Genomic DNA, 23,820 nt, shown 5'->3' with positions numbered 1-23,820 from the left:
TGAAACTCACTTGCACCAAGCTGTATATATTTGAATCTTCTATAATGCTTCTCATACAGTGTACCTTCGCTGTTTCGCTTTCTCTAGTATTTATTCCCATGTTTCCTTCTCTTTGTAACTCCTCCCCATCTCTCTCTCTCTATTCCTTCCATGCCATTTATATCCCTCCTCCCTCTCTCTTTCTCCTCCCACACTCTCCTGGGATTTCAGCACGTACACACACACACTTTATAGTCACCGAGAGGCTACTGTGCAGTCTGCTCCCTGCAGGAGTTCCCAAAGCATCCCTGCCACCACCATGGATATTAAAATCTCCCTATGGCATCACTACCGGCTTGCAATCAAGTCTCAGAGTAGCCAGAGGATCCAGGATTTCCAGAAAGCAGAGAATGTGCTATTCACTGTGTTGGAGAGGGTTAGTGCTGTGGATTCCCGCTTCAGGGTTAATTATTGCAGAGACCCTGAAGCCATTGAATTTTCTCTCCGTACCTCAGTAGATGGATTAATCATAGATGTGCCCCTCTGGGTGAATGCTGAAGACCTTTTGGTACAGGAGAGTTCAGATGCTCAGCAAGGAAGTGATGCGACTTCCAATAGTCAGGGTCGAACACTCAGTGGCTGCTACTACTTGGAGGTGCCAAAGACTTCCGCTGTGCCAGACATCTGGCGCAAGGATGATGTATTTGATGCTATGGATGGTTCCAGAAGCAGTGGGCATATTGTGCCAGGAAAGGTGGTCAAACTTCTAAAGGACCTAGTAGTAGCCTCCATCGTTCACTGTAAGCATCACACTCTTATCAGACCAGGTAAGCACCAGGTGGGCATCCTGTGTTTGTGCATTAATGGTATTATTGACTCATTACTGTGAGAGATAGGGATGCTGAAGTGCTGAAGATTAAACACTGGACAGGCATCACAACAAGGAAGGATCTCACATTATTTTCACCAGGTAATAAAGTTCCTATGTAAAGTGTGATTGGAATGGTAGTTTTATAGAGTAACAGTAGGCTCCTATGTCTTTTATTCTCAAAGCAATTTCCCCAATATCAATCTGCTCTACTATACTTTGTTTTCTTTTCAGATCAATCTGCTCTATTTCTTCTCATTCCTTTTAAAAAGTACTTTTCTCCCCACATTTTTTGCTATTTCTGTTTTGGTCATAACTTGATTAAAACATGTTTATCCACCATCTCCTTTACATTGTACAGTGGCCAATGGAGTGTCTATTTTTGACCACGCATTTTCTGTTAAACACATTGAACAGTACTGCCTTAGCAGTCTTATCTAGAATGAGATTGGGTTTTGTTTTACATTCATTTTAATGATTGGATATGCAAAAATCACTGCAAGATCAGAGCAGATATTAACACCTATAGAAAATATTTCTCCTTTGGATTGAATTTGATCAGTTTTATGAAATTTGGCTTAGCTGCTTCCTTTTTCATGAATTTTAAAACTGTGCTTCATGTTAAATATTAATGGCATCATGCCATTATGTCCTGTGAAAAAAAATGCAATCTTTCTCTTAAGGTTACAGAAGGGTAATATGAAAGATAGACACTGTAACTAAGTGGAGGTCCAACTTTAAACTCCTAGGTACATTTTGAGGTTTATTTTTCTGTGTATGGTTTTTGTCTAAGTCAGCAGGTGAGTAAAGGATATAGTTTCAAAGACTTGGGGTATGATTTACTAAAGCTTTTTTTCCCTCCATTCTGTTTCAGTGTGGGAAAGCAACTTAGTATAAGTCAGGCCCTTAATCGTCTCTTACATATGTAAGAATATTCACATTTAAGTCAGCTGTGAATGGGTGAGTGAATTTTCAGTCACCTGAAAATGCATGCATAATTTTAGTATGCATCAACTTGGCTATATTATAAGACTTTCTGGGTGGTGTTTCATATTTGTGCATTAGATGTATTTGCATGCCTTATATCTTCATGCTGTTAATGTGCCTGACTGTACACCCTCATTTTGCTTCTCGTACATGTAGGCCAATTTATTACCAGTTTTATCGATGGAGGAGATAATGTGGAAGTCAGCCATGATTAAAATGATAAGATGTAGGGGCAGACCCAGTGCTTCATATAGAAGGTGCCTGATTCAATCTCCATGTTGGGATTTCTGTCCCTGTATTAGCTGGAGTTGGGGATGCCACAGAGGCAGAGAAGGAATTATGCTCATTGCTCTAAGGTGACACTTAGTGACGATTCAGGTTCCAGGTTTGCAGGGCTCTGGAAGAAGCTCTAGAGCTACAATGATCAATATTAGGTACATAGGGGGAGAGGAATTAAAAAATAGGAGGAAAAATGAAGGCTCATAGTGCTAGGAAGGCCAACATTGGTTCCGTTTGAGTTGGAAGCCTATAGAAGGAGGAGGAAATTGTTGGGTCAAAAACAAAAGGATTAGATGAAGGCCTTGCTCTCTATGTATAATCATTGGTATTAATAACATTGAAAGTTTATGATCTGTACAGAGGAAGGATAATTTTCAGTAGTGTTTCTAAATGGGAAGGATGGTGCCCTGTGATGTGAGCTGCACTGTTTTGAAAACCCAAGTATTTCCAGCCCCAAATTTGCATGCATGATGACCATGTCAGCATGTGCACTTTGGCTGACCAGATTTATATGCACCTTAGTGCTCTCTATTTCCTGTTCCTCTGTGTGTGGAGAGCATGTGTTGGGATGGCACCTCCATGAACCAGAAAGCCCAAATTCTATGAGGCTGATCTGCAACTACTAACCCAGCTCTTCCTGCCAGAGGAAGGTTAGTTGTTCCTACCTGCGAGGAGGTGGAGGAACTTGGCACAGTTATGGCCTTCTTCTGTGTTTCACCCAGCTGGTATCCTACCCCTGTGAGTTGATGGATGTCAAAAAGAAGACCAGGGGATTCTGGTTCTGGGACAGAGAATGGCTGCTGGACCAGTTCCATACTATGCTGCAACCTATTGTAAGCAAACGTATCTATATATGGTCCTGCTTTTATTCTGATAAGCTATGTATACTGTTTCTACCAAAAAGATTGTAGGATATCTCTGGGTATGAGCCTTTCACTTTTTCATCCACGCCCATCTCTACCCAAAAACTGCCCATACTGCTGCATACATCCCTTAATGCGGTTTTCACTCCTGTTCTGAATATGGAGATTTTCCTGAACCCTGTTTAGAGACCCTTTTTTCCAGAACTGTCCGATGCTTTCTTTGCTTACATTCAGGCTCTCATACTTCTCCTTTCTCTATGCCTGATAACGTTTTTTGCAGCATTTCTTTCTGATTTTTTGGGGGTGGCTATGTACCACAGCAAGTGCAGTTCTTACACTTTTTCTGCATGTACTCGCCTGTTTTTCTATATAGGTATAGGGTACAGGAAACATATCACAAAATGCTGTTTGTGGTCTCTGCCTAGGACTGTTAAATAATAGAGATGTGAATCGTGTGCCCGATCGTTTAAACGATCAGGTTCGGATGGGGGGAGAAAAAAATCGGATCGTTAGAGATGTGAATTGGAATCGGTTACGATTCCAATTCACATTGTTAATTTTTTAGTGAGGCCTGAGCAGATAAAAAAAACCCCACCCCGACCCTTTACAAATGACCCCTTTGCTCTCCCACCCTCCCGAACCCCCCCCCAAAATCTTAAATTACCTGGTGGTCCAGTGGGGGGGGGGGGGGGGGGGTCCCGGCGCGATCTCCCTCTCTCGGGCCATTGGCGCCATTTTGGCTACCACTGATAAAAATGGCGCCGATGGCCCGATAAAAAAAAAACCCACCCCGACCCTTTACAAATTACCCCTTTGCTTCTCCCACCCTCCCGACCCCGACAAAAACCTTTTACATGTACCTGGTGGTCTAGCGGGGTGTCCAGGAGCCATCCCTTCAATCATACCCTCGGTGCCGGTGCCGGTGCTGGAGGTTTCAAAATGGCGCCGATCGCCTTTGCCCTCACTATGTCACAGGGAGCGACGGTCGCTCCCTGTGACATAGTGAGGGCAAAGGCGATCGGCGCCATACTGGAACCGATTCCAATTCACATCTCTAACGATCGGATTTTTTTCTCCCACCATCAGAACCTGATAGTTAAAACGATCAGGCACATGATTCACATCTCTACAGCATATGGCCATAAAACAAAATGACACTGGCTACTGGGCCAGCCAGCTCCATTTTCAAACTGGAGCTGCTGGTGCAGGGCTGACTGGGGATTGCTTCGGCCCTTTCTACATTGGAGATCCCCACAGAAGGGGATAGTTTGGTCCAATTTTGTTGAGGTAATCATTTTATTTCTACATGTAATGTGTTGTGACCAGGCTGTAGTAAGGCAAGAAGTGGACCCTTGGGCCGGCCTGCAGGTATAACACAGAGCAGACCGGGGGGCAGAGTCAGTGCCTGGCAAGGATACCCGGAGCCTGGAATCCCCCCGGGAGGGACCCGTAGGGACCCAGGCCCTGGGGACTAGAGTAGTCAAGGTAGTCCAGAGAGGGCAAGTCTGTGGGTGGTCTGGAGAGAGGTCTGATAGTTCAGGGAGAGCTACCGGTGAACGAGGCAGGTAGCTGGCTGGCAGGCAGGTCAGAGAGGTAGGCGGAGTCTGAACCGGCGGCGAACTGGAGGCTGGGCCGCGAAGCAGACCAGAGTAGCAGCAGGCGGCGGGTTAGCAGAGAAGGCCGCGAGGCAATCCGGGATCTGGACTGGCGGCAGGCTGGCAGAGAAGTCCGTAGCGAACCTGGATCAAGGCGGATGGCTGGGGGCAGAGAAGTCCGTGGCAAACCGGGGTCAAGGCAGGCGACCGGCTAGCAGAGAAGTCCGTGGCAAACCGGAGTCAAGGCAGGCGGCTGACTAGCAGTGAAGTCCGTGGCAAACCGGAGTCAAGGCAGGCGGCTGGCTAGCAGAGACGTCCGTTGGGCAAACCGGGATCAAGGCAGGAAGCAGGCTAGCAGAGAAGTCCGTTAGGCAAACCGGGATCAGGAACCAAAGCGACAACGAGAATCAGCAAGCAAGGACAGGAACAGGAAGCAACTTAGTCAGCAGGGAACCTCGTTGCAAGGCGTCTAGTGGAGGACTGGACGCCGGTTAAATCTGGAGCGGGGCGTGACGTCAGCAGAGGAGGCGGAGTTGGGCTTCTGGGTGCTGTGCGCTTAAGAGAAGCCTCCTCGCGCGCGCGTGAGGCCAGGCAGGGATAGGCCTGTAATGGCGCCCTCCTCGTGAGAACTCCTCGGGCAGAGGCCCTGTCGAGCCCGGGTCCCAGCGGAATCCTGCGAGAACTGAAGAGACGGTAAGCGGGCCTGACCCCGAACATGAGGGGGGTGGTCGGGACCGCAACATAATGTTTATTTCAGTTTAGGAAACTGTTGTGTCTGTGGACCCTTGGACTGAGGCAAGATTGGCTCCACCTGCAGGTAGGAGCCCTGCAGTTCCTCACTGTCAGCAGGCAGAGCCAGGTGAAGCAGAGACTGGACAGGACCTTCACCTTTACCAGCCCACATTCCCCTTGGGTTGAGCTTTTGGGTTCCAGGGCTGGTAGGACTTAGGTGAGGATCTCTGCTGATAACTGGAGACGTGGTCCAAGGCCAGGCAAAGGTCATAAGCAGATGGCGAGTAGACATGTTGGGGTCTGGACAAGGGTCAGAGGCAGGCAGTGGTCAGATGTGTCCAGGCAGGGTTCAAGGACAGGCAGCGATCAGACGTGTCCAGGCAGGGGTCAAACCAGGTATCCGTCCATGGGAGAGGAAGAGGAACAGATAAGGCTAAGGCAGACAGGCAAGGCAGGAGCAGGTTAGGTAGATGAGAACTAAGGCAAGCAAAGACAAGACTGGAATAGGCTGGAGACCAAGACAGGAACAGGCTGGAGAAGCAACACACACTACACACGGTAGATGGCCCTGTTGCTCAGGCGAGTTGCTTCTGGGAAGCTGCCCTCGTAAAAGGCAATGCTGATGATGTCCTTTCTAAGGATTGCAGGGACTTTTCCGCTACAGTCCCTTTAAATGCTGGCAGGTGATGCGTGCGCGCACCTAAGGAGCAATGCTGTGCATTGCAGTCGGCAGTGACCTGCCGCGTGGTATGCCGGTGGCGTCTTGCCACATTGGAGGGTGAGCTTGCCACAAGGTGAGCTGGTGGCATTTTGCCGCGTAGAGGGTCAGCACAGCCAGCCCGGGCCCAGAGATGAGGGCGACGGTTCACAGGATTAACCCATGAAGTGCTGAATGCAACAGAAACAAAACAAATCAAAATAAACATTAAACAAAACAAAACCTCTGGAACAAAATAAATGAAACAAAATTAAACATTTTTTTTCTCTGCACATCTCTACATCTGCTAAGGTTTATAGTGGCCTCTCTGGACACTTTCTGAACCCAGATTTTCTTAGCTGGAACTTGGAGACTTAAAGAGATTTATTTTTCTTTTCAAACAGAAACCAACAGCTTGGAGACCACCAAGCAGGAGGACACCTTAGCTGCACTCTCCTTTTCCTCAGTCTCCTTCTCCACAGAAGCAGGAGCTCCTGCCAATCCTAGAATAACTGACCTAGAATCCATCCCTTCTGGTCTTTCTGCTTTCTTCTCTGTTTTCCTCCCTTCTCAGGACTTCCTTCCATTTTGCCACAGGGCAGTAGTTAGGAAGGCCCTCCACTTATTCTTAATGTGGACATAGTAGAGGAGGTCCTCCTAGCTCACCCTGGATATTTAGAAGGATCTGCACCTGAACAACCCTCAGCATTGTCCATGTACATACATTAGTTTGAGAAATTAAACTTCAGTATGTAATGGTTGTTTGCCTATCTTCAGGAGATGATGGATCCATGCAGGATGCTCACCGTGGGGCATTTTGGTTAGCAGCAGAGAATGGTTCTTGAGAGGGAGCAGAACTCACCTAGGAAGAAGGACTGCAGACGACATTGGAGGCAATCACCAATTATCAAGTCTGGAGAGATGAGTTTGGCTGAGGGCAAGGTGAAGAGTCTCTGGAGGAAACAGGAGCACCTGTAAGACTCAGTAGAGAGGAGAGGGAGATGATATCCCAAAACACATAACTGCTTCAGGAGATTAATGCCACTCAGCCAGGGATAATGGTAACACTCTTGAAAACAGGGAATTCCCTGGCCGTCGTGGTAGAGAATATGAGCCTACCATACATGTTCCCCCTTCACCAGATCCAGCAATACAGCTGCTATCCAGAGGTGACATGACAGACCGTTTGTCTTCCCCTTCCTAGGAAATCTGGTCATGATGCCATGAAGTCCTCCAAGAACAGTGGGATTTGTGTGGCAGGTTTCAATTTGCAGCAGTGCTTGGGTGAGTCAAAACTGAGGCATCATCTCAGTGGGTGGTGGCAGCAGAAGAAAAATGTGAGCCTGTGCATATGTAAATGCTTCTAAATTTATTTAATTGGTCCCAATTAGAAATGCTGTGTGGTTAGTCTATTTTTAAGTTAGGTAGCATTGATCTGGGAGTGCTGTTGTATCCTGTCAAAATTTTCCACAAATTCAGAATTGCTATTAATTGAATGTATGTTGTTCCCCTCAGAGGCAGCCAAGTCACGTTGCTTTGTCTTACTGTACAGAAGATTGCTTGCCATGAAAAATGTACAGGCTTTCACTGGGTAATACACTAAATTACTATCTGACCTATCAAGGCATCTAAAACAATTCTAGGATGCGAAAAGTCTTCAGTGACTGCTCCGGTGATCCTCTGAACCTCGTTATAATGTTTTCTACAGGAGTTTGTAGGAATGAGATTGGAGTCATTAGCCAGATCGTGAAAGAATAGCCATAGTTATGTGGGGGAGAAAAGAGACTATGGTGCTGGGTAGGGAAAGCAGGTGATCACACAAGTAGGGCAATAAGGACACTTAAGTAGGAGTCAATAGGCTAAGGATGGAGTAGACTTTATAAGTAAATGTATTGACCAAAGCTGTGAATATTGCAGATAATGAATAGAAAGCATGTCCTTACCTATAAGCCATTGTCCTCTAATTTATTAAATTCTCAAGATGTGAAGTTACTCCGACCGTGAGAGGATGAAAGAAATGTGGCATGAGACTGGAGCCTTATGTGTACCACATTTGTAATAAGTCCTTTGGTATCGCCTACCACCTGCATATTTGAGGTAGTGGAATGATTTCCTGTTCCTGTTGCAGCTGGTGTTTTGATTGTAATGTAAGTATCATCAGTTGTCCCCAAGACTAGAGGGAAATTAGCTACATTGTAAACATCCCTCACGGTTTGCTGTTGGTGATGTGTTTCTCGGGGGAAAAAAATATATTGATTTTTCTTAGAAGAGCATCAATAAACAGTTGAATACAGTGACTGATGGCCACCTGGCTAATCCCTGTGATGTCACTGACTGTGATCTAGAAGCTGTGTAGCTAGGAAGGCTAAAGCTGTGATGACCTTTAAATCCAAAGACAATGCAGGATTTTTCTGTGTTGATCTCTCCCTCTCTTTCTGCTCTTAAGGTGTAAAATAGTTTGGTGTATCAAATCTATATCTAAAATGCAGTGGTCTATTATGTTTGAAAATGTATTTCATGGTATGTAAACAGCTTACCACCTGTTTTAATCCCTGTACTCTCTGACTTTGAAAATTGCTCCCAGCGAGGGTAACTTTTAAACAGGCGTGCGAGCGCGCATGTGCACACATTCGTCGGCCCACGCCCAGGGACACGGCCATTTTCTAACATGTGCACGTCTAAAGAAGCCTGAACACCGTGGACATGTGCGCACAATTTTACGTGGACACGTGACTATGGCGCAAATGCCACTTCTATTACATGTGAGAGGATATTAAAACACACGAGTGCTGACGCCATTACCAGGTTTACCAGTTTATTCCCAGTTTGCCCAGGTAAGGAATAGGACTTCCAAAGCCTCTAGTTTAACAGCCTCCCTTCTACGCTATTAGCCACGACCCTCAAAACCCCGCTGATGTGTTTAGTTGTTTTTTTTTTGTTTGTTTTACGACTTACACATCATCCATAGCAGAAGTAAAGTTACGCGGCAGGGGACGCTGCCCTGGGCCTGTGCGCATAAGTATTTATGTGCAAATTTCAAGGTGAAATCCAGGAAGGCCCATGCCCAGCCCGTCACTTTTTCAGAACCTTTCGTTTGTGCGCGTAGCGGGAGATATGCGCGTACGCAGGCGGCTTTTAAACTCGGCCTGCCTTGTGCGCGTATCTCCCAGCTTTGGTGCGCGGCCGGGCTTTTAAAATTCACCTTTATATGTATGGCCTGCAAAAGAAAGGAAATTCATGAAAAAGTACAGTAAAAAGGATAGCATGGGGAGAAAGACCGCAATAGGGATCAACACTGTGCTTTTCCATGGGGAAAGCAAAGCCACAGCTCCCTGTGATTTACCCCGTAATGAGTCCGCTCTGCAAAAAAAATATTGTTGCCCGACGCGCCCAGTGATTTACCCCATAATGAAACCTCCCAATCCGTAGACTGCCAGTCAGCACGCTCTATACCTTACCATGCACATCCATGCAATGAGATGCCTAACCCCTTACACTGCCATCTAGCAGTCACGGGTTAGGATTTTGCCAAAGCCAGGGTTGGACTGAATCTCACTTGTAAGCCAAGGTATGTTGGATATGATGTCAGTCTGTCAAATTGACTGTTAGTGCCCTCCTTAATATTTGCGTTATACCAAAGATAGCCTCCTTCTGGAGTCCATACAATGTTCTTCTTGTTTGAAAGATGCCTTTTGTATGAGAGCCTTGTGTGGACTGGTGAGAGGTGTCTGTCCATCCATGGGAAAAGCTGGGTGCAATCAGAGGGGTCACAAAGGGGAAAGAAGTGTTTTGTGGTGATTTGATTTTCCATGTCCAGCTCTGAGAAACACGGCGCTTGCCTCTGTGCCAGGTCCACTATACCATCTGCTGAACTGCAGGCTTGGGCCTAGCTCACAAACCGGTATCAGACACCTCTATCATATCCTTATTACTAGCACAATCTTTAATTAAACATTACACTCCACATCGCATCCACTCTCGCATCACATCCACTCTCTTGGGTTATAGCACCATGTAGCTCCATTCCCAGCTGCTCTGGGATATTTCCTCCATTTTGTTTCACCCTCCTAACTTTGCCCAGGCATCGCACTAACAGTTCTTGGCTAAATATCACAGCGAATATGGACCCATCTCTAGCAATTAGGTGTCCCCCTTGAGCGATGGCCGAGGCTCCCTGCTTCTGCAGCTAGGCCTGGAAACTGAATGCAGCTGCTCTGTTTGACAGTGTGCAGCACTTATACCATTCAGCCACTGAGCCAGCCAAACCCACCCAGCGCCGAATAAGGCAGAGTTCAATGAAATAGTTGTTGGATTCCTGTCACATTGTTTCTTATCTTTTTTTTTTTTTTTTTTGTAGAGGCTAAATTGCAAGGTTTCAATTCTGGTTAAGCCAACAGATCCTGTTCCTACTAGTAAAACGTGTCCCTCTCCTTAAGGGTTACAAGTCTATTGAGATGTAGAGATGTGGGAGGACAGGGTTTGAAGGGTGGGGTTTTTCAGAGCCAGTTCGTCCTGTCAGTTTGCTTGAGTACTATTTATTTTCTTGTTTACATGTGTGGATAATGACAGAGAAAGAAAGAGAATGTCTGTCTGCAAGTCTGTGTGAAAGAATGCAGCAATATATCAGATTTGGTTGTCTCCTAGTGTTTACAGGTTCTTAGTTATTACACTGTAAATTGATATATCACGTGTGTCTCAGTAATCAGGCAATGAGGTCTGTTTTCTATACTCAAGGTTCCTGGATACCATGCTCAGGGCTAGTGCAAAGGTATTAGTTGCCCTAGGCAAATCATTCAGATTGGCACCCCCCCCTCCTCCCCCACACACCATTACAATTATGCATTTATAATGACATATTTTATATGAGAAAAAGACATTCTGAGATAAAACTATCACAATATGTATATTATATATACATCTCCTTTTAGGAAACCAGAATACATAGCACACAGAAACTACATGCCAGCAGAATACCTTACCTTGGTCACATATGCAGAATACAGACAGACCCTCACCACATACAGAATAAAGAGACCATGAAGTATAAATAAAAATTTGCAGATAAAAACTGAACTGGAAATTGCAAGAAGCCAAACATTTTATGCATTGCAACAATGCAAAAACAAAATCACCACCACTCCTCAGATAACATAAAACAATAAAATAAAAAAATAAATAAAATACCATAATAGTAAAGCCATACAAATCAGAATAAATATTTCAAAACAGCTGATGAATAGAATGACATATAATACTTTAGAAATCATATAAAATCATAGGAGCCAACTTTTGAAAATGATCAGGGGTTCTGAACTGAACACAAATTACAGCGCCTCCAGCAAAAAAGAAAAAAGAAAACAACACAGTGGATTGGTGACTGACCATTCTGCATTTAAATGTCTAGAGAGGAGAAGGTAATGGGCACATGGGAAAGACTCATTGTGGCCAGGCCAATATAAAAATGGAGAAGAATCATTCATTCTTTTCCCCAATCCCTGCTCATCTCCATCAGCCTCCTCCCTCCTCCTCCTCCCTCCTGCTCCATTCCCTCCCAGCAGCCCCATCCAAACCATTGCCTCTTCCTTCACCTCACTTTTCACCACCATTCTTTCTCAAACCCATTTTCTCTCATTCCCTAAATCTCCTCATCCTCTTCTTCCTATCTTTTCCTCGTTTCCCCCTCCCCTCTTAATTCTCCGCCTCCTTCACGAGCATACTTTAAATTTTATATTGGGGGGAGGGGCTTAATACCCCTATTCCAGCTCCATTCCCTACATCCCCTTAGCCTGCTCTGCTCCCCATTTCCCACTGAGCTGTCCTTCTCTGTTCCTCTTCCCATCCCTCCACTCCACAGCAGGTTCCTTCTCGCCCTTCCTTAGCCAGCTGCCCGTCTCTGCATGCTGGGCTCAGCCATCCCCTCACTGTTTTCCAGCTTTCATCCGCACGTTAGGCGTCCCTTCGTCGGCGGGCTCAGCCAACCTTTCAGTTCCCCTTTCTATACAGGCTTGGGTCACCCCCTGCTCTGTTTTGTTTTTTTCCCCCTGGAACTTCTCCTGCCTCCCCACGCGCGTGCAGCGCTTCTCCTGGCGCTCACGGATTCCAGGCCAGAGCCAGCCCCAGGCCTGCAGAGTCCACGTAGGACTCCACCCCAAGCTGCATGTTCTGGGCCTTTAGCAGGTCAGCCGCCAGTACCTCCCCCAGCCTGTGGTGCTTCCTAGCCTCAATTTGAAAACCCCAGAGAAAACTGCTGTTTTATGGGAGGTAACCGGGGGGGGGGGGGGGGGGAATGTTTTATTTATTTCTGTGAATAAGGGGAACAATGTTCTCCTAAATCCCCCCTCCGTTCAAGCCCTGACCGCAGTCCCACACAATAATGTGGCTGCTGATTTTTGAGAAGGATTCTGGCCCACAACCTCCATCCCCCCCCCCCTCTTCCCCATCCTTTCAGTAAAACACTTTATTTACCCTGGCGAAGGCGGGGCAGGAGGGAAAGGGCAGAGATCACCTGCACCCCCTCCCTTGACCCTGCCCAGCTCACACAGAAATCTTTACTAAACTTTGTGACTGTGGTTTGAATCTAACCTCTGCTTCAACTTGCACCTGGCTTTCTCCTCTTCTCCTCTCTGTATCTTCATTCCTGTTTTCTTTTAATGCTTATTTTCTGATCTTCCTTTCATTTCTTTATCATTTATTTTTCTTCCAAATGTATATCTTTCTATCCACCCTCTGTCATTATCTTCTCTCACCTCCTCCTAATCTCCCCCTCCTGCCACTTCCATCTCTTACCTCACCTCTTCTTGCCTCTTCCCTCCATCATGATACCCGCTCTTCTTACAAACTTCCTCTTGATTTACTGTACCTCTCCTACCAGCCCCTTCCTCTCTGTTCACAAAACTCCTTTTTTCCCAGTCACCTTCTCCTTTCTTTCCCTCTTACATTTCCACCCACCCATAACCTCCCACCCATGCTCCTCTTCTTATCACAACCCACGGTCCTCTTTTCCCTTCTCTCAGCTACTGTGCCATTCTCACTGCCCACGTCCCCTCTCTCAGGCCTCTCTGGCCCACACAGCTTCCCTCTCAGTCCCTCTTCCCTTCACAGTTCCTGCCACCTTCTCCTCTCCCAGCCAGAATTCCTTCTTTCAGTTCCTCTCCCAGACCCTCACAGCAGGTCACGGCCACTATTTTCTTTAAGACCATCTTCTAGAATTCTCTCAGCTCCTCTCTCACCTTACTTATAGCTCCACTGTGTACCTTTCCCACACCCTCTATCAGCATCCCTCCCCTTCTCTGCTGCACCTCAGAAAGACTTGTCTATCCTACATTGCTGCTACTCTCTGGTACTCTGCAGCCCCATTGGTTAGATATATAGCCAGCCATTAGGCTGCAGGGGGAAGTTAGAGAAGTAGCAAGGAGACAGAAGCATTTCAATGCTGCTATTTCCAACATCCCTGAAGCATGGAGCTTTCAGCTTTCAATCTATAGGACTGCAGGAGATAATATTGGGGGTGCTCAAGCACCTACAGAGCTGGCACCTCTGTATAAAATTATTTTAAAATTTCCTAAACACCAATATTTCAAAATAGCAGACACATCAAATAACACTCAATAATTAAAACTAATAAAAGATAAACAGAAATCCCTCAGTCTCCATACCTGAGAACTTTTGATTTCCAGTCACCTCGAGATTGTTGTAGATTAGCGGAGGGGAGGAGTGGTGATTTCCCATCTCTTTCTCTCTCACACACATACACACACACACACACAGACACACACACACACACACACACACAAAATCTGCAATACACAAATTTCGATTACTCAGACATGCTCTCAAACAGGCCTAGAACAACCAGATGTGCACACCATGTATTTGCACAGGGTGGCACACCCGGGGGGCGGCAGCAGGAGAGGCTGCAGGGCTGCTGGCAGAGCCTAACTCGCTGGTGGCCGAAGAAAGAGAGAGGCTGCAGGTCGCTGGCACTCAATTCGCCAGCGGACAAAGAAGGAGAGGCCCATCTTCCGTTCGCATGTGTGAGCGCACACCCATATACAGCTTCCACTCCCCCTCCCAAGCAGGAAGACCGTTGGGCCATGGTGGAGCTCATCTCACTACACCCCAAAGACAGCATGAGGTCCATGGGGCCATGATGGGTCTCATCCCACCATGGCCCGAAGACAGCAGGAGGCCCGCAGTTCCTTGGTGAAGCTCATCCCACCATGGCTCAATGACAACAGGAGACCATGTATGTGTGTGTGTGAGCTTGTATGTGTGTGTGAGTGAGAGCCTGTGCATGTCTGAGAGTCTGTCTGTGTGTATGTGCATGTGTGTGTGTGTGTGTGTGAGTGAGATCTTATATGTGTGTGTGTGTCTGTGTGAGAGCCGGTGTGTGTGTGACTGTGTGAGAGTCTATATGTGTGTGTGTGTCTGTGTGATAGCCTGTGATCCTGTGAATGTGTCTGTGTGAGAGCTTGTGTGTTTGTGTATGTTTGTGTGTCTTGAGAGTCTATTTATCACATATAGGCTCTCACAGGCAAACACAAACACACACACACACACACACACACACAGAATGTATCTGTGAGGGAGAGGTAGCCTGTATATGTTAGAGAGAGAGAGTGTGTGAGAGAATGAATGTGTTATTGTGCATGTGTGTGAGAAAGAAGATGAAATTTGTGCAGCCCTACCTCCCCCAATCCACGACAATCTCAGGGTGACTGGAAATCAGAAGTTTCCAGGTATGGAGAGCAGGAGATTTGTTTTAATGTTTATTAGTTTTAATTACTGGGTGTAATTTTATGATTCTGCTCTTTCGAAATACTTAATTTTTTTTTGGGGGGGGTGATAGAATATTTATTAATTATTGGATTTTTTTATTCAACAGATGTTTTGAAATATTTTATTAGTTTTTGGTAAATTTTCAATATTCTATTCATTAACTGGTTTGAAATATTTATTCTCTTTGGGCCAGATTTTCAAAAGGTTATGCGCATAAATCTGGAGGATTTATGCATGTAAATGGGCTTTTGCGTGCTGGGCCTATTTTCAAAAGGCCCGGCAACATGCGTAAAGCCCCGGGATGCATGTAAGTCCCGGGGCTTTACTAAAGGGCTGAAGTAAGTTTAGAAATAGAATCAGGAAAAAGAAAAGGTAGGGGGGAAAGGGCGGGGGAGGTAAGGGAAGGGAAAGGAAGGTGGGGGGGAGGGAAGGGAACGGGGGAAGGCAGCACGGCTCGGCACGCGCAAGGTGCGCATGCAAGTTATAAAATCAGGTGTACATGTGCATGCACCGGGTAACGCGCGCACATGTACACCCACGCGTACCTTTTTAAAATCTACCCCTTTATGAATATGATTTTACTTTTATGATTGATGTTTTATATTCCTTGATTTTATTATTTAATGTTTTATGAAGAATGTTACTGTCTCTGATTTTCCATTGTTGCTCTGCACATAGATGCTGGCTTGTTGTGGATTCCATTTCAGTTCTTCTCAGCACGTTTCTGTTTATACTTTCTGATCTCTTTATTCTGTATTTCGTCAGGGTCTCTCTGTGCTCTGCATATGTGACTGAGATGTGGTATTTTGCTGGCATGAAATTTCTGTGTAGGGACCTATAGCAGCCTGGTTTCCTAATAAGAATTTTATTGGTGTTTAGGGATTGGTGTAATATGTGCAGTGTTGCCTTTTGTTAGGGTTGTTATGGGAGGTTTACTATATTGTAATGGTAATTCTGTTTATTCATGGCTTTCTGAGGGCCAAGCCTGACGCATTACAAAAAGCCTAATTCCATAGGAGTTCCAAGTGACCTTTTTTGCAGAGTTTTCTGGTTGGCACCACAGGAGTGTATGTAAATATAAATATACATGTTGAAAGTGTTATTATTGCCTCAGAAGACTACTTTTGAATGTTCTTTTTCATGTAAAATTTGTTATAAATGCATGAATTAATTGTGTGTGTCTATAAAGAGTGTGGGAGTGTGTGTGTGTGTGTGTGTGTGTGTGTGTATGGGGGAGGGGAGGGGGGCATGTATGCAAAGCTGTAAGGTTTGCCTAGAGTACCTATCCATGGGTTCTGGGAGGGGCATGTCAGTTTTTAAAAATATAGATTGCAGGATGGAGCTGGGCTTTATTTGATGGCCTGGGACAGGCACTAAATTAATCGGGGGTGGGGGGCAAGCACAGTACTTTTTGCACAGGTAAGCAAAAAAGCTAGCACTGGCCCTGCTCACAAACACACACATACATGCTATCTGTCTCACACACACACACACACACACACACACACACAGACATGCTCTTTCTCACACACACACACATACATGCTGTCTCACACATGCTCTTACATGCATGCATGCTCTCTCTCATGCATATAGACATGCTGTCTCTCGCACACATATATACATATATACTTGGGCATCCTCCGCCATCGGGACTCCTCCTCGTCTTGCAAGGTGAAAGTGCTCCTGTTCTTGTCTTAAGCCGCGCAGGCCGGTGGACACTGCTGCTGCTACTGCTGTTTTGGGCTGATGCTGTGCCTCATGAGTTCACCATTCTTCCAGCCCCAGGGGCTCAGATAATGCTCTCGCTCCGGCTGCTTCTTCTTTAGCCATGCAGGTCTGACCAATGCTGTTCCCCCTTTCGGGTCCTCTTTTCTTCCAGCCTACATGGCCTGGCTGATACTGGGCTCTGCTGACGCTGCTCTGCCTCCTTCCGGCCCCGGGGCACCAGCCGATGCTCCTTCGGACTATACCAGCACAGCTTCAGTTGTTTTGCCTCCAGGCCTTTTTCCAGCTCCGTGGGGCTGATGGCGATCAGAGCCGGTGGGAGCACTAGGCCACCGACCTCACACTTGTGGTGCTCTAGGCAGCTGCCTAGTTTGCCTAGTGCTTCCACCAGCCCTGACTGTGCTGCATAGGATTTCCAACTCATCCCGGGTCTAGTGACCAGTTTGATCCAGTCCTGGTTTTGTCCCGTTGTAGTTCTGACTGTCTAAGGGAAATCAGTGGGACAATTAGAACTACATCTCCAGGTATGCAATGGGAGAAACCAGAACTAGATCAGCCTGTTTAGTCGACCTGGGGTGAGTTGGCAACCCTAGTGCAATATGCCTATAGTAGAGAAAATGTAATTATATCTTACTTGTAGCAATTCATGGGTGAGATATGATACTCAGGTGAAGTTCATGCAGTTACAATATAATCCTTCTTGAACTGTCCCTCAAACTAGTTTAGAATATGGTTCATCTGAGGGGGGTGGCTCAAGATGGCAACTACAGAGTAAACCCATGTCATAAATGCTTCAGCCAGTGTGGGTTCAAGCTTTCCTTTGAGTCAGAATTTTCTTACTTATTGCGAAGAGGATTAGCAAGTCCCAGGTCGTCACCTCTCTGAACCTGGGGATCCTCATACCATTAAGGATGTCCATTCATTTTGAAATATGATAAATGCAATGAAACACTGTTTTCATTATGTGTTGTTTCAAAACAAAACTAAAAGAAAGTCCCAACAGAATTATTTGGGCTTTTTTTTTTCATGTGAGAATGCAGTGCCAGGCCAGACACCTGCCACCACCAAAATCTCTCCCTGCCAGCACTATCGAAATAAAAGAACATATCCCCCTTCTCAGACCCATCTTACCCCCATCTGTGGGTCCCAAGAAGTTAAAATAGGGTAAGAGCAGTCCCAATTTGCTGCCTCGCTGGTTCTATTTTCAAAATGGAGCCAACCAGCCCTGAGGCGGACGTCATTCTCTTGTATGGCCATATGTTGTCACAGGAATAGGAAGGAAAACCCAGCATTCTGATTGGGTCAACAAGGAAGCTGGAAATATCGGACTTGAAATAGTCTACCCAATCAGGGATGATTCTCTTGTTAAACTAATGGGAGCCTTGTCTTCCTCTTCCACTTGCTGGCTAAGTTACTGATCTTCCGTCTCCCATTCCTTGGTGTGCAATGGTCTGCTAGTTAAGCACCCTGATTCAGAATGGCTGGGGCCATTAGTTCAAACCTAGTAAGACTTGACAGGAAGATGGTAAAGGTCCAAGAGGGTGAACTGTGACTACTTAAAGAAAGCATGGTGTAATGTGATAAAATGGAAGAATTAGAGAATGTAATTAGAAAGAAGAACCTGGTTTTCATCAATTTTCCTAAACTTCTGATTGTGTTATCTAGGGACTTGCTTAGAAGATATTTTTTTTGAGCTACTCAAAATACTCCCCAAGTTGGTTCTGTCACTCTTCCCATCTAAGAGGAGAATTGGGGGAGAACAGAAAGTTCAAGATTCTGGGCTGGCTTTGACAGGCTAGGGGCCGGATTTTAATACCTATGTGTGGGTGTACATTTGTGTGCGCAACCCGGCGCGCACAAATGTACGCCCGATTTTATAACATGCGTGCACAGCCGCGCATATGTTATAAAATCCGGGGTTGGCGCGCGCAAGGGGGTGCACAATAGTGCACCTTGCGCACACCAAGCCCTTGGGGATCCTTGCTGGCTTTCCCCGTTCCCGCCAAGGGCGCTCTGAAATCGTAGTGGCCTCGGAGGGAACTTTCCTTCCGCCCCCCCCCCACCTTCCCCTCCCTTCCCCTACCTAACCCGCACCCCAGCCCTACCTAAACCCCCCCAACCTTTATTTTATAAGTTGCACCTGCCTCTGGGCAGGCGTAAGTTGAGTGCGCCGGCCAAAGGCCGACCGCAATCCCAGGCACAACACCAAATGACCGCTGTGCCTGAAGGCTCCAGCCCCACCCACGCCCTGGCCATGCCCCGCCCCTTTTTTCAAGCCCTGGGACATTAGCGCGTCCCGTGGCTTTATGTGCGCCGCCGGGCCTTTTGAAAATAGGTCCGGCACGTGTAACACCCCCCCCCCCCACGCGCATAAATCCTCCTGGATTTAAGCACGCAAGTCTTTTAAAATCTGCCCCTAGTTGTACTTTTGGAGAAGTCAGAGGTTTAAGTGGTGGTACTCTCTACTCTTGTTAATTTCATTTTGAAACCAGGTGGCTAGGTTAGCCAGATAACTTGTCTGGCTAAGTTTGGTTGGGCCAAAGAGCTGTCCTAAGGTTAACTGGATAAAGTTAGCTGGTTATCTTTAAGATAGCCAGATATATTCATTGATGCAGCCGCACTATTGAATGTACCTCCAAAGTTAGCCAGATACGGTAAGTTTATCCGGCTAACTTTGCTATCCGAACAGTGACTGAATATAGACCTCTTTATTTTTTAATTTGAGTATAAGAACATAAGAACATAAGAAAATGCCATACTGGGTCAGACCAAGGGTCCATCAAGCCCAGCATCCTGTTTCCAACAGTGGCCAATCCAGGTCATAAGAACCTGGCAAGGACCCAAACACTAAGTCTATTCCATGTAACCATTGCTAATGGCAGTGGCAATGGCAGTATCTTGTCACCCAGAAGAGAAGGAAATATTTTTGGCATTGGGAGAGAGAGTTTTACAATTGGATGCTTGTTTCCAGCTTAAATTTCATTGCAAATGTCTTACAGTGTTTCGAGGTTCTCAGTATGAGGTAGATTTTAAGGCTTGCGCATGCAAAAATGGCCACATACGAATTTTAAATAGCCAGGAAGGGCACACACCCAAAAAATGAGGCAGGGCCAGCACTGATGTGCATAACTCTAAACTTTTCTGAGAGAGAGAGAGAATTTATGAGGCGCAGTCTGATATCCTATATATGGACCATTGTAAGGGAGCACTTTGATTCGAGGTGAGTTTTTGGGAGGTGGGCTGGGGTTAGGGAAGTGGTGTTACAGACACATTCTGAGGTAATTCTTTAGTAATGTCATGTTTACAATCGATATCTCTGAATGTATTTCATTTTGCATTTTAAATATATTTCAGAAGTGCAGAATTCTAGTAGCTATGTTGATTTGAAGGAAGCGGAATTCTTTGTAGGTTCTGAAGAAGGCACATGTGTGATCTCAAAAACTCATGAACTCATGGATAATTCTTTTGTTGGCTCAATAAAATATACCACAGCTTACAAAGAACTCAAACACATTTGACTAAATGTATTAGAAACATAAATGGAACACATTTTACAATTCATTTTAGGAAAAGTTACAGTAACTGAGGACTGTGATGGAGGTGTAACTACCTTACCCTTCCTAGCTGTTATGGTTTCTGGTGAAAGTTGTGAACCCCGGGCCGAGGTGAGAGATGTCTCCGCCCACAGGGTGGAGCCCTGTGGGCCTCACCGATGTAGGACACAGCTGTGAGAGAGACTTTATTAGGGAGAAAAAGATAATGCATAACTCGAGGAGCGGGAAATGCAATAAACACAGTTCTTGAGTAAATAAAGTAGTCAAGATGGTGATGATGATGAGAAGATCCGGTAGTGACCCGCAATTTGGGTTACACCAGGAGATTCCTGTAGGCTGATGAGATACCTTTGAGTGCAGATCCGGTAGTGGTCCGCAGCGTGGGGTATACCGAGGAAACTGTACTGTAGATGTCTAGGAGGCAGAGGTCTGTGAGACAGGAACCAGGCCATAGATCTTGCGTTGGTAAAGCAATAATACCCTGAGGCACAGGGTGAGTAGAGTAGAGATGCTGAAGTGCGGTAGTGGCCCGAGGCACAGGGTACACCGAGGGGACTTCAGCAGAGTTGAAGTAGATGAGGAAGGCACTCACACAAGGAAGTTCCAGCAGAGATACCCAAGGATCGGGTCAGCATAAGTCCAAGGCAGATAGGCTCTCCGAGGAGCAGATAGCCAAGACGCGGAAGAGCCCCTGTGGAGCGGGTACTCAGAGCGTCCGAATGCCATGAGGAGATTCTGGAATAGAAGATCCAAGTTAGAGCGGATTTAACAATGAAAGGACTCCTTGCTAACTCGTCTTAGCAATGGGCCAGTCAGTTTAAGTACACTAGCGGGTTTGACGTCATCGGGAGGTGATGCCGCCGAGGTTCCTGCCATGATGTATACATAAGGAGGCCCTGCGCGCGCGCGCACCTATGTGATGCTGGAAGTAAGATGGCGGTTGGCAGTGCCCATGCTGTCCCGGGGACGCCTGGGAGATCGGCGTTGGTTGGCGGAGGCCGCCATTGTCCCAATGATTGACGGTGCAGGGAAAAAAGAGGTGAGCATGAGAGGTCGCAGCTGTCTGCGACCGACAGGTGCAACACTAGCTATCTCTCAATTTTGGAGACAGGTCAGTGGACACAAAAAATGCTTTCGACAATGCATTTCTTCAGGGTCTTTAAAAATTTTACATGGCTGAAAAATTTGCACTGAGTGAAAGAAAAAAAAAAAACCACAAACCACAAACTCAGCAACAATGACACTCAAATACAGTTGTAACAATGTCTTTACTGAGACAGCAAAAATTGGTTTTGAATCTTTGCACATATACATATATAAATGCAATTGCTTTACTCAAGCAGATTAGCAATGATATAAGGTATGCAAAACAAGAAAATATACATTGCAGGCAACTCTGATTAAGTATTTGAGCAGAAAATAAAGTCAAATAGTTGTTCAACTCAGTGATGGGAAGTTTCAAAGCTGTACACCGGCTGTACACTGGCTTTGCATGCGTATTGCATGTAAATTTTAATGGGGGAAAAAGGGGCTGCCTAGGAGCAATCTGGGGCAGGATTCTGAGCTATACATGCAACTTGCTATTTATTTATTTATTTTATTTAATAATTTTTATATACCGACTTTTCATGCAAGCATATCAAATCGGTTTACAGTAGTTAGCAATTAATCATTTAAAATTATTTGCATTTCCAAAGAAGAAAGAAGTAAATACATTATTTCATAATATAATTAACATAGCAAACTAAATAGTATGCTAAATAATCAAAATTTAAACACTTAGGGCCTCATTTTCCATACGGATCGCACGCGATAAGGGACGTTTCGCACACGAAAAGTCCCTTATTGCGTGCGATTCCAAAATGGGGGCGGAGTGGAAGGGGAGGAGTAGGGGCGTCACCGGAGCCGACTCTGCAAAGACGCCGCGGACGACGAAAAGGTAAGGCCCTTTTCGTGTCCGAGTTTGCGCCCAATAGCTACACCTTCTATGGTGGCACTATTGGGTGCGAAACCGGCAGCGATCACACCTTGATGCTGCGATCGTTACCGGCTAGCGCAGGCCCATCCCCCGTTTCGGCCCCCGCCCCTCATTCCCTAAAGTATCGCAGGCCTGCGATACTTTAGAAAATGAGGCCCTTAGAGAGGTAGTATAGTTAGGGTAGAGGTAGTATAATAAAAATAAAAATATACATTACTTTATTATTAAATCAAAAGTGTAAGATAATTATGCTAACAGCTCTTGGTAGGCTTGTTTAAAAAACGAAGTTGTAATCCCCTTTTTAAATAATTTGATGTCAGCTTCTAGTCGTAATTCCTGCGGGATGGAGTTCCAGAGAAGGGGTCCAGCAATAGAGAGAGATCTTTCTCTTACATTATTTAGGTGGGCAATTTTGGGGGAAGGAATTGGTAGCATCCCTGTTCCAGTTCATCTGGTGGTTCTTGAGGGGGTGTGGAAGTGAAGTGAAGAGGTTAGCCATTCAATTTTTTCATTGTAGAGGGTTTTATGTATTAGTGATAAGATTTTATGCTGGGCTCTGTATTTGACCAGCAGCCAATGAAGTTTTTTTAATATTGGGGTGATATGTTCAGATTTTCTAGTACCTGTCAAGAGTCTAGCTGCAGAGTTCTGCAGAAGTTGCAATGGTCTTGTTATATTTGTGGGAAGGCCTAAGAATAGTGAGTTACAGTAGTCTAATCTTGATAAGACAAGTGCCTGTAAGACAGTTCTAAAGTCTTTAGGGAATAGGAGGGGTTTTAATCTTTTGAGTATGTTTAATTTGAAGTAACCATCGCTTATGATTTTTTTAACGCAGGATTTCATGGAGAATTCGCAATCCATTAGAGATGTGAATCGTGTCCTCGATCGTCTTAACGATCGATTTCGGCTGGGAGGGGGAGGGAATCGTATTGTTGCCGTTTGGGTTTTAAAAATATCGTGAAAAATCGTTAAAATCGTGAGCCAACCCCCTAAAACCCACCCCCGACCCTTTAAATTAAATCCCCCACCCTCCTGAACCCCCCCCAAATGCTTTAAATTACCTGGTGGTCCAGAACGGCGGCGGTCCGGAACGGCCCCCTCAATTGAATCCTTTTGTCTTCAGCCGGCGCCATTTTGCAAAATGGCCGCCGCAAAATGGCGGCGGCCATAGACAAAAACGATTCGACGCAGGAGGTCGTTCCGGACCCCCGCTGGACTTTTGGCAAGTCTTGTGGGGGTCAGGAGGCCCCCCCAAGCTGGCCAAAAGTTTCTGGGAGTCCAGCGGGGTTCAGGAAGCGATTTCTTGCCGCGAATCGTTTTCCGTACGGAAAATGGCGCCGGCAGGAGATCGACTGCAGGAGGTCGTTCAGCGGCGGTCCGGAACCCCCGCTGAATGACCTCCTGCAGTCGATCTCCTGCCGGCGCCATTTTCCGTACGGAAAATGATTTGCGGCAAGAAATCGCTTCCTGAACCCCGCTGGACTCCCAGAAACTTTTGGCCAGCTTGGGGGGGCCTCCTGACCCCCACAAGACTTGCCAAAAGTCCAGCGGGGGTCCGGAACGACCTCCTGCGTCGAATCGTTTTTGTCTATGGCCGCCGCCATTTTGCGGCGGCCATTTTGCAAAATGGCGCCGGCTGAAGACAAAAGGATTCAATTGAGGGGGCCGTTCCGGACCGCCGCCGTTCTGGACCACCGCTGGATCCCCAGGTAATTTAAAGCATTTGGGGGGGGGGGTTCGGGAGGGTGGGGGATTTAATTTAAAGGGTCGGGGGTGGGTTTT

At 46.1% G+C, this 23,820-nt stretch overlaps 1 protein-coding gene across 1 annotated transcript in view; it reads left to right on the top strand.

The window, feature by feature from the left end:
- Positions 1–228: 228 nt before the first annotated feature.
- MAB21L4 (mab-21 like 4) overlaps positions 229–23,820 on the top strand; it is a 68,159-nt gene continuing 44,567 nt past the window's right edge. The window contains exon 1 of the mRNA XM_029616931.1: positions 229–806. Coding sequence (XP_029472791.1) covers positions 299–806 — 508 coding nt within the window. The 5' untranslated portion in view covers positions 229–298. The remainder of the gene's footprint in view (positions 807–23,820) is intronic.

The sequence above is a fragment of the Rhinatrema bivittatum genome, chromosome 9 (genome assembly GCF_901001135.1).
Source record: "Rhinatrema bivittatum chromosome 9, aRhiBiv1.1, whole genome shotgun sequence".
In the NCBI taxonomy this organism is placed as follows: domain Eukaryota; kingdom Metazoa; phylum Chordata; class Amphibia; order Gymnophiona; family Rhinatrematidae; genus Rhinatrema; species Rhinatrema bivittatum.
The sequence above is the reverse complement of the archived record's forward strand: the minus strand, read 5'-3'. Positions and strand labels throughout refer to the sequence as shown.